Source organism: Mustela nigripes, chromosome X (genome assembly GCF_022355385.1).
Source record: "Mustela nigripes isolate SB6536 chromosome X, MUSNIG.SB6536, whole genome shotgun sequence".
Classification (NCBI taxonomy): domain Eukaryota; kingdom Metazoa; phylum Chordata; class Mammalia; order Carnivora; family Mustelidae; genus Mustela; species Mustela nigripes.
The window spans coordinates 113,336,654-113,356,046 of record NC_081575.1 but is presented as its reverse complement, the minus strand read 5'-3'; the positions used below and the strand labels follow the sequence as shown (position 1 = coordinate 113,356,046).

The following is a 19,393-nucleotide window of genomic DNA, read 5'->3' as shown; positions in this document are numbered from 1 at the left end:
CCCGCAGTGCAGGGGACGTCGGGGGAGCGGAGCCCAAAGGAGAAGCTAATGGAAAGCCCGGATGGGGCCTGGTTCCGCCTCCAGACCCAGGCGGCCACAGTGGATTGGACAACGCAGCGACGCTTCCGCCCGCCTCCCGGTGTCACGCGACCGTCCCCACCTCCCGCCCTTCTCTCTTTACCTCCCGGCCCGCCTGGCCAGTGATGAGATATTCGGACAGGTGGAGAAGTGGACACGGCGATCGAAATCACGTCCACGACCGCGACCATGACCGAGGTGAGGAGGCACCCACGCCGCTGCCGGCCCCCCCGGCAGACCCGGAAGCTTCCTCTGAAGCCCGGGGGCTCTGCGCCCAGGTGTAGGTGGGTTGGGCTGGGCTGAAGGGAAGCGGGGTGGTGCGCGTGGTGTCTAAGCGTCCCTTCGTGTCTCCCTTTCAGTATCACGCCCAGAATAAAGCCAAGCTCATTTCTGAGACCCGACGGAGATTCGAAGCCGAATACGTGACAGGTGGGTACCGCGTTCTCGCTGTTGAGGCAGGTGTGCATGAGCGTCCCCAACTTTCCAATTTCCAAAGGTGTTTGCAGGTGTCTTTGGGAGGCTTTAGGGACCATTTCGACCCTCACTGTAATGATGCCCTGCACGTTTCCAAGGTTTTCTTTAACATAACACGCCATGCACACTGCTCCCAACTGGTCAGGTGATACGCCCGTTGCTTCCTAAAGGGTTAATGTAAGCTGGAAATTGGTCAGTTTCTAGCATCTCGAGTTCGTGGAACTTGAAGGACACTTTCAAGGCCCATGGTACAGGTGACACTGCCCAGTGCACGGTTTTCTGCTGACCTTTCACCAGCAACAATAGAGAAAAAGAATCTGGAAACCGCCATAATGCTATTCACGTGTACTTAATTGGGGATACAAATTCCTTGGATATTTTACATAATTCCTCTTCATACAACCCAGTATGCTACCCACGGAGTAGGCTTTTCCAGGGCTGGAACAAGTTCTCTTTCATCCCACACTGTACCTAGACAAAGTACCTGTGAGTCCAGAATTGATTTATTGGTTGAACATTATGTGTTCATATGGTTGAACAGATGTCCCACATACTTGAAACTGATGATTTAATCCTTGTACAGTAATTTTTAAAACCTGCAGGATGATTTTATCATAAATATGAAATATTGAATCCTGGCCCTGCCACTTAATAGCTTAGTTGTCTTTTCTAAGCCCTGTTTCCTTATCTGTGAAATATGAATAATTAGGTTAAGAGGAGTAACTGAAAAAACACAGATCAAACTTTCTAGCATGGGGTTAACGTATTGTAGGCTCTCAATGAATATTTTGTCCCAAGTTGATTTGGTTGCTGTGGAAGGGTTTAAGCTTCTGCATCTTAAATTCAGTGCCCTGTAGAGATTCTCTGCAACTTTAAACTGCCCTAGATTAAATGTCAATGATGACCTAGAACAAGTAAGGAAATGTGTTCCAAGTAACCTGGTCAGTAAATCTGTTCATCCTGTCAGTTTTCTTCCCATCCCAAACTTTGCACCAGAGAGTTGCAAAAGCACTTGATTCACGTTTAGCCCAGAGATCTCATTTAAATAATATAGGTGGTTCCAGTAAAAAGGTAATTCTAAGATTGCTTTCTATAGAAATGTTCTTATACTTACATGGTTTATAGTATTTTAAGAACCCAGAACCTGACCTAATGGGCTAGTGTCTTCCCATTAGTCAGGTACTCATGCCCAATGGAGGAAGCAGGATATATGTATACGTGTGTGTGTAGTTATGCAAGTTTAGCAATAGATAAGATCTTAAAAGTTATCTTGGTCCAGCCTTCTCCTCTTTAAAATGAAGAAAGTAAGATCTAGAGAGATTAAGTGATTCACTCTGAATCCTTGGTGTTAATGGCTAGGACTTGGGCTAGTTTTCTGAATTTTGCTGTAGGGAAAATCTTTTGGCAACACCATCATGTTGCCTTAGATCATGTCACTCCCCAACTTAAAACTCTTCAATACATTCCCACTGTGTTTAGAATAAAAATCTCAATTCTTAAAGATTTTTTTAAGGATTTTATTTATTTATTTGACAGAGATCACAAGTAGGCAGAGAGGCAGGCAGAGAGAGAGAGAGAGAGGAGGAAGCAGGCTCCCTGCCTAGCAGAGAGCCCGATGCGGGATTCGATCGCAGGACTCTGAGATCTTGAGCTGAGTCGAAGGCAGAGGCTTAACCCAGTAAGCCACCCAGGCGCCCAAAAATCTCAATTCTTTATGGTGGCCTACAGTGCAGGGCCATATATGCTGAAGCTCATGCCCGCCCTTACATCCTAATTTGTAACCACTCTCTTCGCTTAGTACAGATTTCACCACTGCCCACAGTAAGAAACATATCACACATTACAACACATAGCAATCCCTCACATACTTACACATGCACACATAACTGGAACAAAAGTTCCTTAAAGAATATTTATTCAGAAAACCCATGACCCCTGTTGCAGTGACCCACAAAATTGACATCACATCCTATATGACCCAGGGTTTGAAAAACATGACCAGCCACACTGCTTCTTTTATGTTCTTCAAACAGACTGAATCTGTTTTTATCTTGGGACCTTTCCACTTCTCTTTGTTTGGGAGGCTCTTGCCCAGATAGTGTTCATGGCTAGGTCCTTTTTTTCTTTTCCATCTTGGTTTAAATGTATCTCAGAGGCCTTTGCTGATTACTGAATAGCCTCCCTGTCTTGTTTGTTTTGTCCCCTTTACAGCTCTTACCATAACCGGTAATTATTGTGTTCATTTGTTTACTTATTGTTCATTTCCTCCAGTAAAATGTATATGGGTCTGGGGAAGCCAGGGCAAGGACTGACTCACTTCTGTATACTTAGCACAGTTTTCAATATAAACTTAATATAGCAATGCTTAAATATATACATAGGAAGATTAATCTGAGTCTGCCTTATGAGTTGTCCTAATTGGTTCCCCATCCCATTTCCCCACCCCCCGCAAAGTCTGGCAAAGAGCAGCCCTCGCAATATGTTTCATAAAGACAAGCATTATTTCCAAGTAGAGCACTCTATGGCATTAGCTATAGAAAGGGTTTTGTTGTTAAATATACACACATGGGTTCGTGTGAATGGGTTACCTGCACAGCTGTTGTAAATACTAATTTAATTAATTTAAAGACTTTAATGGGAAAGGAGAAACCTGCGAAGACTTTTCTACCTTGTTTCCTGAGATACTGCATCAGGTAAAGGTAAAGTAGGCAAGGGGTAAAAAGGGATTTTTGGTCTGCCTGTATTCACCCTTTCAAGTTTACTTTTTAGAAATTGACTCAAGTGCTTAGAGAACCTGCACTTTCCTGATTCCTCTTTCATTTCACCCTTTCTGTTGTCACTAACAATATTTTGTTTCAAAAGACGCGTAAGGCTGACTTAAGCAAACAAACATGACGTTTTTCCTAAAAGAAAATATTATCTGCAAATACATCACTTTAAGCACTAGCTATACTCCAGAAACTCTTTTGGAGGTAGGTACTTGGGAATTCCAAGCACATTTTTGTTTCCATAGGAATTAAGTTGCCAATTATGGATAGATTTGTAGCTGTCAGAAAGAATAAAAGTTCATAATTGTTTTATGCATTACAAGTGGTCCTTTTTTCCCTCACTGTTTCTGTGAGAAATTCCATGCTGAGTCTCAAATGAGAAACATTTCCCATTCTCTCTTCCTCCTTCTGGTGGCCAAGGCAAGAGACTACTCCCTTGTGACAGTAATTTATTTGGTTCCTCAAATACTCATTATGTGCTTAATTCTGAAAGTAGTGTGTCCTTACTAGAGAAAGAACTGAAGAAGGATAGAGCCCCTTCCTGAACTACTACACTCTAGTAGAGGCATTAAGACAGAGCTAACTGTTAGAATTCAGGAAAATTGTATCAAGAGGAATAAGTGCTAAAATCATTTTTGTAGAAGTCAAAGACAAGGAAAAAAATCACACGTGGTTGGGGTGATTGGGTTAGCACCAAGTGAGAAAACAGAAAAGGTGGAACTTTGGAAAATGGTAGAACTTGGGAAGGTAGAGAATGTGATCCAGATGGATCAAAAAGTCTGAGATAAGGCGCTGTAGTGAGCAGGTACAGGGCATGTTCAGGAAGCCATGGGAAGTCCGCTTTGATGAGCTCTAAGAGGAGGGTAAGCACACCTGCTGAAAACAGTGGGAATGCAGTGTAGAGAGCTTTGAACAAAAACGATGTTTGTACTTCAGTGAGTTTGGAGAGCAGTTGAGGGATTGGTGTGTTTTCTTATTTTAGGTTTGTTTCTTGACTTTACAAGTGTATGAATTCATTTGAATAAATTTGGATGATACCAGAAAAGTCTCCCATAAGCTAACCATCCAGAGATAGCTCTGCTAACAATGGAGGCATTTTTTTTTTCCATTTGGTTTTTGGTTTTATTCTTAATAGGCTCCACACCCAGCATTCAGCCCAGCAGGGGGCTTGAACTCACGATCTTGTGACTGAGACCTGAGTTGACATCAGCTGGGACACTTAACCAACTGAGCCCCCAGGTGCCCTCTATATTTTTTTTTTCCCTGTATGTTAAAAAGTACTTAAAAGACTATCGTGTATGTAATTTTAGGGCTTGCATTTTATACTTGACATGATCAACTTTATTTTCCCTAGATTGATGAAGTAAATAGTGTTTTTACATGACTGTTTAATACTCAGCTCTGTAAAAAGAGCATTTTCTTTTAAATACTTCCTATTTGGATATTTATATTCCTTCCAGTTTTTTGTGCAGTAGTTCAGATTGTTTCCTTAAGATTCATGTCTAGAACCAGAATTATTGGTTTCAAGAGTATGAATATTTTTAAGACACTTCATGTATGTGCTACCTTTTCCTCCCCAGAAGTTGCGCCAAGCTTCATTCCCACCAGCACATGTGATAGTGTTAGTCTTACCACAGCCTTACCCACGTGCGGTGTCATTACTCCTTAACTGATGGTTCTTTGTTTTAGTTTGCATCCTGGTTGCTAGTGAGAGTAAATTTCTTTTCAGATACTTACATCGGTTTGTAGTTCACATTTTTTTTTTCATTACTATGGCTTTTTAAATTGGTTTGGGCTTTTCTTATTTATGTCACTTTCACTTTTTTCATTTCTAAAAATTTTTTTTATTGTGTGATGTTAATCACTGTAAAATACATCATTAGTTTTCAATGCAGTGTTCCAAGATTCATTGTTTATGTACAACACCCAGTGCTCCATGCAATCCGCACCCTCCTTAATACCCATCACCGGGCTCACCCATCACCCCACTCCCCTCCCCTCTAAAACCCTCAGTTTGTTTCTCAGAGTCCACAGTCTGTCATGCTTTGTCTCTCCCTCCAATTTCGCCCAATTCACTTTTCCTTTCCTTCTCCTAAAGTCCTCCATGTTATTCCTTATGTTCCACAAATAAGTCAAACCATATGATCATTGACTTTTCTGTTCTTGACTTATTTCACTCAGCATATCTCCTCCAGTCCCATCATGTTGATACAAAAATTGGGTATTCATTCTTTCTGATGGCTGAGTAATATTTCATTGTATATATGGACCATATATTCTTTATCCATTCATCTGTTGAAGGGCATCTCAGCTCTTTCCACAGTTTGGCTATTGTGGACATTGCTGCTATGAACACTGGGGTACATATGGCCCTTCTTTTCACTCTATCTGCATCTTTGGGGTAGATTACCCAGTAGTGCAATTGCAGGGTCATAGGGTAGCTCTGTTTTTATTTTTTTGAAGAATCTCCACACTGTTTTCCAAAGTGGCTGCAACGACTTGCATTCTCACCAACAGTGTAAGAGGGTTTTTCTTTCTCCACATCCTCTCCAACATTTGTTGTTTCCTGCCTTGTTCATCTTTGCCATTCTAATGCCTGGTGTAAGGTGGCATCTCAGTGTGGTTTTGATTTGAATCTCTCTGACGGCTAATGATTATGAACATTTTTTCGTGTGTCTGTTAGCCATTTGTTTATCTTCATTGGAGAAGTGTCTGTTCATGTCTTTTGCTCATTTTTGACATGATTATCTGTTTTTTGGGTGTTGAGTTTGAGAAGTTCTATATAGATCTTGAATAACAGCCCTTTGTAGTGTCATTTGCAGATATCCCTTCCCATTCTGTGGGTTGCCTCTTTGTTTTGTTGACTGTCGTTTGCTGTGCAGAAGCTTTTGATCTTGATGAAGTCCCAAAAGTTCATTTATGCTTTTGTTTCCTTTGCCTTTGGAGACATGTCTTTTTTTTTTTTTTTTAAAGATTTTATTTATTTATTTGACAGAGAGAAATCACAAGTAGGCAGAGAGGCAGGCAGAGAGAGAGAGAGGGAAGCAGGCTCTCCGCTGAGCAGAGAGCCCGATGTGGGACTCGATCCCAGGACTCTGAGATCATGACCTGAGCCGAAGGCAGCGGCTTAACCCACTGAGCCACCCAGGCGCCCAGCCTTTGGAGACATGTCTTGAAAGTTTTTTCATGTTTCCAATTTATTCAAAACTACTCATTCCTTTGTGGTTTCTTTCATTGCCATTAAATAATTTTCTCTCATTTGATAATTTCCTTTTAATTTTTGCTTTTTCTTGGTTTATTATTTTTTACAATTTGAAATATCTTTTAAGTACAGATTATATGAAATATTAATAAAGTGAACACCCATGTACTTAACACTGCCATTCAGGAGCATTTGTGTCCTGCATTTGGTGTTACTCATTCTCTTGCTTTTCATTAGCTTTACTGTCTATGATGTATTCTTCACCAGTACTTTATTAAGTTTAGCTGTTTTTGAACTTTAAGTGAAAGCTGAATGTAGGAGCACCTGGATGGCTCAGTGGGTTAAGTCTCTGCTTTCAGCTCAGGTCATGGTCTCAGGATCCTAGGATGGAGCCCTGCATCAAGCTCTCTGCTCAGCAGGAAGTCTGCTTCCCCCTCTGTATCTCTGCCTGCCTCTCTGCCTGCTTATGATCTCTCTCTCTCAAATAAATGAAATCTTTAAAAAAAAAAAAAAGCTGGGGTGCCTGGGTGGCTCAGTGGGTTAAGCCTCTGCCTTCAGCTCAGGTCGTGGTCTCAGGGTCCTGGGATCGAGCCCCACATCAGGCTCTCTGCTCAGCAGGGAGCCTGCTTCCCCCCCTCTCTCTGTCTGCCTCTCTGCCTACTTGTGATCTCTCTGTCAAATAAATAAAATCTTAAAAAAAAAAAAAGCTGAATGTATTTTCCATGACTTGATTCTGCTACTCAAGAGTCATTTGTATTGTCTAACATAAGTATAATTGATTGCTTTTGATAGCTGCATAGTAGTGCATGGAATGAAAATATTGGCTGGTGAATTTGGGGTTGTTTCTAGGCTGTGCTATTATGTGCAGTGCAGCTACAAACATTTTTAAACATGTCTGGTGCCTAGACTTCCTCTAGGGCAGTGGTTCTCAAAGTTGGTCCAGGAACTGTAGTTCCTTCATACCATTTCAAGGAGCTTGAGCTGTCAAAACAACTTTTATAACACCAAAGCATCATTTTCCTTTTTCACTGTCATTCTCTCACAAGCATACAATAGCGTTTTCCAGAGGTTGCATGGCATGTGGTGATGTCCTTGCTCTGACAGCCATTAGGATATGTGCTTATGTGTTCTCATGTTTAAAACTTTTCTCAGTTCCAATACCCAATAGAATAACTACTGGTAAATATAACCCATATAAACAAACAAAAACCCTTTGGAGTCTTCAGTTATTTTTAAGAGTGTAAAAGGGGTCCTGAGACAAGAAGTTTTGAGGACTGCTGCTCTAGGGTTTGCACCCAACAGTGAAATGTGTGGGTCATTGATGAGGCACATGTTCAACTTTACTAGGTAATGCTGAACTGGTTCCCAAAGTGATTATTCCAGCTTTCATTTTAACCAGTGGTCCTTGTTTTTCCACACTCTAAAATTTGGTGGTGGTGGTGGTGTTTGTTTTTTTTTTTTTTAATTTTTGCCCATCTGATTAAGGTGTAGGGATAACTCATTATGGTTTTAATTTGCATTGCTTTGAGTACCAGCGAGACTGAGCATTTCTTCATATCTTTATGGGCCATTTGGCTTCTGCTTCCGTGAAAATCACTCCTTCAACAGGCTATTGGCCTCTTGTTCCTCCATATAAATTACAGGATCAGCTTCTTATGGTTCTGCAAAAAACCAGCAGTTGTTGGAATTTTGAATGGAATTGTATTAAATTAGAAGACGACTTCTGGGAGGCTTGACATCATCAGGGCTGTGTCTTCCTAACCAAGAATCTGGGATATCTTGCTAAACTCTTATAGAAAGATTTATAGTTTTCTCCATAAAGTTTAACTCACTTTTGTTAAATTCATTCCCAGGTACTTACAGGTTTTATTTTTGTGGTGGTTTAAATGGTATCTGTTCAGAAATTATTTTCTGATTGTTCATGGTTAACAAAGTACATTTGACTCTTTTACATTAATATTGAATCAAAAACCTTACCAGCTCTTACTAATTTTGACAATTTATCTCTAGATTAGTTTGGAATTTCTCTGCAGGTACGGACATCAGCTTGAAATAATGACATTTTCTATCTTCCCAGTTCTTACAACTTTAAATGCTTTTACTTTATACTGGCTGGACTTTAGAACACTGTTGAATTGAAGCAGTAAGAAAAGCCTACTTGTTTTGTTCCGGATCTTAGAAAGATAGCCCCAAACATGTCACCATCAAGTATAATCTCTGTAGATATCCTTTATGAAAATGAAGAAGTTTCCATCTACTTATGGTTTGTTCGTTTGGGTTTTTGTTTATTGTTTTGTTCCCATCGCTACTGATGGTTGAATTTTATTTACTAAATGTATTTTCTTCATCTGTTGAACACATTTATTGTATCTGATGAGACATTCACTTGTTTTTTTTCTTTTTTAATCTGTTAATATGGCAGCCTCTATTAATCAGGTTTTTAAAATACATTGTTGTTTTCAGTTAGCTGACATTTTATCTAGGAGTTTTACATCTGTATTCATAAATTAACCTGTAATTTTCCTTTCTTATACTTCTCTTGTGCAACTTTGACATTAAGATCATGCAGTCTTCATAAAATGAGTTAAGAGTGTTTCCTCTTTTCTACTCCATGAAAAATAGTCATTGTGTAGTTCTGACCTATTCTCCATGGTCACCTCTACCCCCATTTCTTATGGTTTTATATGTAAGTGTTTGTCTACTTACCATATAGTTACTAGTATCTTTATTTACCATCCCTTCTTGAGTTTTGGATCTTGTATCTGGGACCATAATATTGTTTCATCTGAAATATAACCTTTAGGTTATTCTTTAATGTCTTTCTTCTGTCTTCCTTCTTTTTTTCCCCATTAAGCAATTAACCTTGAAGAGTGCCTTCATTTTATTAGGATGGAGGAGACAAAGTGATTAGAGAAGTAGAAGAACCAGGATGATCTCAGAGAATTTCAGGGACAGGATGATTAGCAGTGATGGGAGGGAACCTCTGTAGGTAAAGGGTGCATAAAAGGGGATTGTCCTTATCAACTGCCCTCTCTGGAGAGGAAGAATATATTTTTAAAAATCTTAATTTCATTCTACCTCAAGACAGTAATGTAGAAAGGTTGAAAATAAGGAGATGGAAAAAAGTGTACAAAACAAAGTGTACTAACCAAAAGTGATAAAGGAAAATGACATTTAAAGTGTAACTACACTATTGAATGTTTTACATAAGTTCTCTGGATCCACTCAGGCTTTATTCCTCTTTGTATCTGCAATACCTGTATCCATTTTGAGCTAGCCTATAGTGGGAGATCGTAAGTTAGTCCTCAAAGCTAATGAGTTATGTACTATCCCCCAATAGTGGAAGCCTTTAAAAGATAGGTCAACAGACACTTGCATTTTCTTAAATTTTCTTCCATCTTTAACATTCTCACAGTTAACCTTTTAAAGTTGTCATGATCAGAGCAAGAGGAAGAGATTTTAGGAGTTTATCAATTTTTGTCCTTTTTTAACCTATCTAAAAATACCAGCCCTCTGTCATAGAGACTATAAGGTTATAACTTTTTGATACTATATTTTATTTTTTATTTAAATTCCATTACTTAACATAGAGTGTATTATTAGTTTCAGAGGTAGAGTTCAGTGATCTGTCAGTATGATACCCAGTGCTTATCACATCACCTGGGTACCCTATTTACCCCCTCCCCTCCAGCAACCCTCATTTGTTTCCTATGATTAAGAGTCTCCTATGTTTTGTCTCCCGCTCTGATTTTGTCTTGTTTTATTTTTCCCTCCCTTCCCCTATGATCTTTTGTTTTGTTTCTTTAATTCCACAGTTGAGTGAGATCATATGATCATTGTCTTTCCCTGATTGACTTATTTTGCTTAGCATAATACCCTCTATTTCCTCCATGACATTGCAGATGGTAAGATTTTCTTTTTGATGGTTGAATAGTATTCGTTGTGTTTATATACCACATCTTCTTTATCCATTCGTGTAAGATTGTAACTTTACATGGTGACTTGAGTGGTAAATTGGTGATGGGATAGAGAATTGATAGACCTGCTTATTTTTGAATCTTTATTCTCAGTAATGACTTTTATCAGTGCCTGGCAAATATTTTTTTTACTTACCTCTTTAAATTGTTGATACCTATTCTTCATATATGTTCATCCTGAATGTTAACTGAGATATGCAACTTTAAAGAGTCTGTCACTAGTATACTGTCACTTGTTAGGATATCAGCTTGTATTTAGTGAAATGTTATTTAAATACAATGGAATATTACTCCGCCATCAAAAAGAATGAAATCTTGCCATTTACTACAATGTGGATGAAACTAGAGTGTATTATGCTGAGTGAAATAAGTCAAAGATAAATATCATATGATTTCGCTCATATATGGAATTTAAGAAACAAAACAGATGGGAGCACTTAGGGGGCTCAGTCAGTTAAGTATCTGCCTTCAGCTGACGTCATAATCCCAGAATCCTGGGATTGAGTTTACCATAAATATGGACAAATTTAATACTTATTAACAGAACAGATTTTTAAAAATCTTGATTGCATTCTACCTACAAGACACTAATGTAGAAAGGTTGAAAATAAGGAGATGGAAAAAAGTGTACAAAACAAAGTGTACTAACCAAAAGTGATAAATATCTTGGCTGCACTTTTGTTAGACAAAATATTTAGAGCGAAAAACAGTACATTTAAAAAGGAATTCTCCAGGACGCCTGGGTGGCTCAGTTGGTTGGACAACTGGCTTCGGCTCAGGTCATGATCCTGGTGTCCCAGGATCGATTCCCACATCCGGCTCCCAGCTCCATGGGGAGTCTGCTTCGCTCTCTGACCTTCTCCTCGCTCATGCTCTCTTTCACTGTCTCTCTCTCAAATAAATAAAAAATCTTAAAAAAAAAAAAAAGGAATTCTGTTGATTAATGGAACTCTGAAAAGGTATAACATTTAGAACTAACAACATAAGTATCTCACAGTATAGCCTTCACATATATAAAGCAAAAGCTCCCAAAATTATGAGAGAAATTCCAGAAGTACACAAACATGTTGAGGATTTTAACAGACCTCTTTCAGAAATAGATAGAGCAAGCAGGCAAGAGATCCTTAAAATTTTGTTAAGTAAACTCTACCCCCAACATAGGGCTCAGACTCAGGACCCTGAGATCAAGAGTCTCCTGCTCTATGACTGAACCAACCAGGCTTCCCAAGATTTTAGATTCTAACACAATGAACAGAGTTGATCAAAGATTATATATATATATATATATATATATATATATATATATATGAATGTATAGTCCCTTCTCAACAAATTGGGAATATATATACTTTAGAAAATATATTCGTGCTCTTGGAGCTTTTGCAAACTTTCACCACATTATTAAGTCATAAAAGAAGTCTCAGAAATTCCAGAGCAGCTACATCATACAAACATGTTTTCACACCATTAAGCAACCATATTAAAGTCACAATCCCGAGTTTTGGCACCAAAAAACAAAAACAAAAACAAGTCTACCAGGTACTTAAATCAAATGTTAGGAAACTAAAATAACACACCTCTGAATAAGCCACAGGTTAACAACTTCCTTGTATTGTGTGTAATTCTTAGCTCTGCTAAATAACAATTGGGTTAAAGAGGATATCACAATGGAAATTACTCGTTAAAGCTGAGCAACAGAATATCTGTGGTTTTACATTCGTTGATTAGAAAACAAGGCCCAAATTAAAATCAGCTAGAGATTGAATTCAAGGAGCTGCAAAATGAACATAAGTAAATACAGAGAAAGTAGAAGGAAACAAATAGGAGCGGGTATTCATGATATAGGAAAGAAGCTACTCAATGTAATAAACATAAACTGGTTTTTTGAAAGAGCTAGTGAAACAGACAAGCCTAGGATGACTGATTAAGTGCAAAGGAAAAACGCAAAGACACAAGGAGCAAAAAAGCAGACATAATTAAAGATGTGGTAGAGATTATAAAAATCATAAAAGAATACAATCACCAGCTTTATCACAGTAAGTTATAAAGCTTAGATTAAGTGGAAAACTTAATGGAGAAGAGAAAAATCATCTCACATTGTCTCGATAAGAAGTAAAAAGCCTACTTGGATCAGTAACCATTAAAGAGGCTGAGTCAGCAGCCATAGGTCCCTACCACTGGCCCTGTTGCAGAAAGACGTGCACACAAATAAGGCCCAGGCAGTTGGCTAGTCCCAGGACACAAAAATGATAATCAGAAAATGTAGCAGAGGAGCTTACTACCTTGATAACATGCTTCTCAATGACATTTCTGAATAGGTCTGATTCAACAATCAAAGCCACATACAAAAAGTAAACACTGAGAAGTCTTTCATCTCATGTGCCTCTTCTGCCCCTTCTCTTTTCTCTTTAGCTAACCATATTTGTTTTCTCTTTCTTTTTTCTATACTTAATTGAGCAAATAGAAATATATATGCATTAACAAAATTAAATGAGGAAAAGCTTTTATTTCAATGAGGAAACCACACTGGCTATAATTCAACGTTGTGCAAAGCAAACAAAACTTGGCGCAAACAAGGAAATCTTTCTTTGCTCTAAGTAGATCTTCTAAAAACTTACAACAAATGGTATGTCTAACTGAAACTTCAAAATAACTCCCATAAAGTCAAGGGAAAGACAGTGATCTCCACTATCATTTCTAAAATTCTACAGTATATTGTCGCAGCTGGTGCGACAAATCGACCAGGAGGAACGTGAGGGTAAGAGGATGAAGGAAAGAACTCGAGAAGCAAAGAGATGGGGGCAGGAGGAGCACTGAGGAGGATGTCCAACAGTGCTAAGTTTATTCAAAGCATTAAGGCTGTATATATAGTGATAGGAGAAGCAATACACCTGTGTCTAGTTAAACAACCACAAGTTCCCATAATAAGTTTCACATTTAACTATAAGCAGACCTGTGATGCCAAACAGCTGATGCCAGTACAATTGTTCTGTATTGATACAGCAAACCTGAAAGTAATTTATGGGCTGTACTAGGCCAGCAAGGACCAGCAATGAACTTTTGACCCCAACCGAATTGTTCTCATTTAACAAGCATGTGGGAAGTCACGTAGGCGAGCGCACAACACATAGCACAGACCCTTTCTCAGTGCTACTCAACTTTTCCCGTCCTAAACCTTTTGTTAGGTTATTCGGACTTTAAAGGAGGCACAAGTCAGGGCCTGGTTTGGTCCTCGTCTCAAGCCTTATTGCGGCCTCCCACAGTATATAAAATAACCTAGTTACCAATATGGCAAGGAAAATAAGAGGTATAAGGTTAGTCACTCATGTTATTATTGGCTCATATAGCAACACAATCTCTAAACTGCTTCAATCTAATAGAAGAAATTTACAACATTTTTTTTCTTTTATCAAGACCGTTGTGTTCCTAAAGAACATTGAAAGAAGACCTGTATAAGTAAATGGAGATACATATCATCTAAGATAGAAAGCACCTCCCTTCTCTAAACAAATCATAGGTCAGCAAAGTTTTCTTCTTGTACAGCCCTTGTACTAAGAATGGTTTTTGTATTTTTAAAGGATGACTTAAAAAAAAGAAGACTCAACAACGGCAGCCATCTTTGCCTTCAAAGTCTAAGATATTTAGATATTTACCATCTGGCCCCTTGCGGAAAGTTTTTCAACACCTGTAATAGACCGGTGGATCTCTAAGTATGATCCCTGGACCAGCACCCATCAACATCCTGTAAGAGCTTGTCACAAATGCAGATTTTTGGTTCCCATCCATGAATTAAGCACTCTGGAAGTGGGGTTGTGTAATCCCCTTTTAAACAAGCCCTCCTGGTGATTTTAACAGGTGCTCAAGTTCGAGAATCACTGCTGTAGCCTAGTGGCTTCATCCCATCTCAAAAGAGCACCAACCTCTTACTCTTTCACCAGATGACTTCACAGGAAAGTGGAGGTTTAGGGTAGGTTGTGGCCTACTACCATTCCCTTAAGGATGTCCTTAAGGGAATGTTTCCTTATTTCAGCCTGATCACTCCTGACAGTAATACGGTCCAGCCAATAGAAATGGTCCAGCCGGTACAGATGCTCTTCCAGGGCCCTGCCAGGACTTGAAGTGGATCAGTGCTCAAAGTCCTAGAGAAATAAGAGGGTTTAGGAGGTTTTAAATTACTATAATGTTTGACAGTTGTATATTTGCTGCTTTTGAACATCACTACATTGTCTAGTTAGGAACTGTTCTCTAGTTTTCATTATCAGAATACTTCTGTATTTTTTCCAAACTTGATCTGAATTTTATTTAGGCACATTTATAACTACAGTATACTTCTAAGCTTTTCTCAACGGATTAGTAGGTCAATTAGAATTTAATCTTACATTCATGGATAGCATTCTACCTTATGTTAATGAAAATTTATTTATATAGTATTTAAAATTTTCAGAATGTTCTTGATCTTCATAAGGCTACGGGTAGGCAGACCTTATCTTCATTTTACAGAGAAGAGAATCAGGCCTAGAGTGACTTGCTCAGTCCCTGTAGATAGTAGCATGGGTCTTCTGATTCCATCACTCTGTCCCATATCCTGAATTTGGCTAGACGTTTTTTCATATTCATTACCTTTAAAATACAGTTCTGACCTGTCGGTAATTTCACCAGCCGACAAATATGGGGAAGAAAAAGTTAATAGTAAAATTCACCATTTTACAAATAAAAACTGTATTTATCCTGCAAACCTTAAAAAGTTTTTGGAGTGTATATGTGAGAGACAGTATGAAGGGGTGCAAGTGAGGGTGTGTGTGTTTGTGTGCGTGCGTGCGCGCGCGCATACACACAAAAGAGATGAGAAGCTGAGAAAGAGAAGTCATCTTTACCCTGAAACATGTAGTACTGTCTTTCTGAGAGCTCAGCCTCCATTGCCATTTATCTTTAGTTCTTTCTCTGTCAAATTCTAAACTTGTTTGGTGGTGATCCACTGTATAAGTATAGGACCTATCTACACAGCAAAATTCATATAAGAAATAAATAATGGAAAGACACAGTGAACCATAAGTGAACCATTAAGGTTTCTTACAAAGGAGTGGCCAAAATGAGCGTTGAGCTCTTTGGGAGAGCTGCAAAGTTCAGGCTTAAAAAGCCATTACTTGATTGTGGAGCATAACAAATAGCATGGAGGACAAGGGGAGATGGAGAGGAGAAGGGAGTTGAGGGAAATTGAAAGGGGAGGGGAACCGTGAGAGACTGTGGACTCTGAAAAACAACCTGAGGGTCTTGAAGGGGCGGGGCGTGGGAGGTTGGGGGAACCAGGTGATGCGTATTAGGGAGGGCAAGGATTGCATGGAGCACTGGGTGTGGTGCAAAAACAATGAATACTGTTACGCTGAAAACAAAAAATTTTAAAAAATAAATAAAATCTTTAAAAAAAAAGCCATTATTTGAGATTAATGTTGGTTTGCGATGAAGTTTTCACTGGTTTTCCGCAAGACAAAAGTAGTGAGGATAAGGTATTAAGAGAATGTAGGCACAGGGATGCCTGGGTGACTCAGTTGGTTGGACGACTGCCTTTGGCTCAGGTCATGATCTTGGAGTCCTGGGATCGAGTCCCACATCGGGCTCCCAGCTCCACGGGGAGTCTGCTTCTCTCTCTGACCTTCTCTTCACTCATGATCTCTCTCACTGTCTCTCTCTCAAATAAATAAATAAATAATCTTAAAAATTAAAAAAAAAAATTTTTTATAAAGAGAATGTAGGCACATAAATACCTGATCCCGTCCTTGTTTTTACGCTTTAATTATTGGAGAGGTAAAGTCTTTCAAAGTGATTTCTTGAGTAGGTGGGAAGGGCAGAGGTGTACGTGCACAAATGTGTGTTTGAAAGCTCTGGTTACCTTTCGCGTGTACCTCTTTAGTTTATTCCTATGATATCTGCATTTACCAGAGGACCGGTTTTCTGAAAACCACCTCACACTTTTGAGGGTTGCCTGGGGGCCGTGCTTGAAAGCAGCAAATTGTGTTTTCGTTGGCCAAGCTTTCCTTTCCTGGAATGTTCAGTTGACTCTCTCTGTCTCTGTCTCTGTCCCTTTCTCCCCTCTCTCCTCCCCTCTGCCCCTCCTCTCCCCCCTTCAGCCCTCCTCTCTGTCCTGACTTCTTCCTGCCTCCCTCCCTCCCCACCACCATACACACTCCTCTCCAATCCTCTCCTCTTTTTCCCGCTCTCTCTTTCCCTGTCTCTGTGTAGAGGGGTAAATGTTGAACAGGCATTTCATATATAAGCACAGATCCTGACAATAACAGTAAGTAGTCATTTTGATACAAATGGAGATTTCTAATTTCAAAGACTTGCATCCTTAAAAGCTATCCAAAAGCAGTTCGCTTTACATGTCGTAGTAACAGGCACTGTCTCTTTTATGGTATCCCTAGCGGTAATACCAGCAGTGGTTATAATGATAGTAACAACAGTCATGGTTTGTTCATCTTACTATGGCTAATATTTATTTTTTACCACTTGCCATACCTTGTTCTAGGTAAGTTGTTCTGAGTTTCGTCTTTGGACCCTGGGTGTTGCCCAGGATTCTGCAGGAGCCCGTGAGGTCAAAACTATTTTTATAATAATGCTAAGAAGCCATTTGCCTTTTTTTTTTTAAATAATGTTGATGTTTGAGCTGATCAGAAACCAGGATGGGCAAAGCTGCCAGCTCATCAGCCCAAATCAAGGCCAGTGGTCATAGTAGTCTTCACTGTGGCCACTCTCAGTTTAAAACAACAAAAAAAGAAGCCTGTTTTATTTTAGAAAGCCCCTGATGAAGCAGTAAATTTTTTTAAACCTTGACCCTTTATTACATGTCCTTTGAATGTTCTGTGTGACAGAATCGGGCCGTACACATGAAATACTTCTGTGTGCTTGAATCGCCAACTGAATTAGTCACGTTCTTCGTAGCCAGCAAACTGCGCTTATTCAGACTTTGGCATTTGGCAGAAATGTTCTTGAAAATGAGGGAGTCTAGCCTGTAAGTCCCAAGGACAGCGCTGTATCGGCGGAGCGGAGAGTGGCCGGACTGGAGGTGCTTTCCCGGGGCTCAGGTGCTCTCAGGGGCCTCCTGATGGGAAACAGTGTCCGCTCGTTCCTATCCAACTCCTGTTTAGAAATTAAAGAAAATTTGTACTTTGCATATGTACTTTTGAGGAACAGAGCCAAAAAACATTTTCCAGGGTTTACCTGCTATAGAATCAGTCATCATATAGATTAGAAATTAGAGCCCAGATATCCAAGGTAACACAATACCAGATGCACGATTCATGGTTTAATCTTTTATTTGATGATGCTTTAAACTTCCAACTACTTTCATATATATCTTCCATATATACATTTTCATCTGATCTTCACACAGCCCTGTGATTATCTAAAGCAGTTTAAAGATAAGGAAATTGAGGCTCAATGAGGTATCTTTGCAGTTTCTATTTTCCTGCCTTGTTGGCTGTTATCTCTGATGGCTTGAAATAAGGCAGAGCAAATAGGAGATAAAATCTATAAAACTTGGCATCTAACAAGATGCAAAAAAAAAAAGAGAGAGAGAAAGGAGCCAGGGAATTTTCTAAAGTTCCCACTTGGGCCCCTGGGAGGGTAGCATTAACTGAGAAAATGAAAATAGAGAAGGATTAGATTCAGTGATCCTGCAAGCCTTTTCACTGGCACTAGTATAACCTGCATTGAAGGAATCCTACATTGTATGTAGGCTGTGCTGTTACACATTGTCCCTACATGGGAAGTTCGGGCACTCTGATTGAAGGGAAGACACGTGAAGTGCCTTAAGAAAGGCTTAGTTTATGTCCTGTAGCTGGTCACAGGAGGGAAGGAATTCCTTCTGGGCTGAGGGGAATTTTTGTGGAAGAGGAAGCATTTGAAATAAGTCTTACATAATGGTAGAATTTGGATGTGCAGGGGTGCTTGTGACAAAACCAAGATCACTTACAGAAAAATAAAGCAACATGTGGAAAGAAGAGTATCAAGTACCATAGCTTATGTGTAAGCAGATAAGAAATTACTCTCAGAAACAGTTATTCCAATAAGTTATGGGAAATATTAACTGCTACACACATGGTCAGTTTTCCATTTTGTATTTCATTTTTTTTTCTTTTCTTTTCTTTTTTTTTTTCTTTTTAATTTCCTTTCAGCGTAACAGAATTCATTGTTTTAGCACCACACCCAGTGCTCCATGCAATACGTGCCCTCCATAATACCCACCGCCTGGCTTCCCCAACCTCCCACCCCCTGCCCCTTCAAAACCCTGAGGTTGTTTTTCAGAGTCCATAGTCTTTCATGGTTCACCTCCCCTTCCAATTTCCCCCAACTCCCTTCTCCTCTCCATCTCCCCATGTCCTCCGTGTTATTTGTTATGCTCCGCAAATAACTGAAACCATATGATAATTGACTCTCTCTGCTTGACTTATTTCACTCAGCATAATCTCTTCCAGTCCCGTCCATGTTGCTACAAAAGTTGGGTATTCGTCCTTTCTGATGGAGGCATAATACTCCATAGTGTATATGGACCACATCTTCCTTATCCATTCGTCCGTTGAAGGGCATCTTGGTTCTTTCCATAGTTTGGCGACCGTGGCCATTGCTGCTATGAACATTGGGGTACAGATGGCCCTTCTTTTCACTACATCTGTATCTTTGGGGTATATACCCAGTAGCACAATGGCAGGGTCATAGGGAAGCTCTATTTTTAATTTCTTGAGGAATCTCCACACCGTTTTCCAAATTGGCTGCACCAACTTGTATTCCCACCAACAGTGTAAGAGGGTTCCCCTTTCTCCACATCCTCTCCAACACACGTTGTTTTCTGACTTGCTAATTTTGGCCATTCTAACTGGTGTAAGGTGGTATCTCAATGT

At 39.5% G+C, this 19,393-nt stretch overlaps 1 protein-coding gene across 2 annotated transcripts in view; it reads left to right on the top strand.

The window, feature by feature from the left end:
* Nucleotides 1-18: 18 nt before the first annotated feature.
* Nucleotides 19-19,393, top strand: part of MOSPD2 (motile sperm domain containing 2) — a 62,688-nt gene continuing 43,313 nt past the window's right edge. For both annotated transcript variants that reach the window (XM_059385131.1, XM_059385130.1), the window contains exons 1-2: nt 19-276; nt 438-507. In XM_059385131.1, coding sequence (XP_059241114.1) covers nt 268-276; nt 438-507 — 79 coding nt within the window. In that variant the 5' untranslated portion in view covers nt 19-267. The remainder of the gene's footprint in view (nt 277-437; nt 508-19,393) is intronic.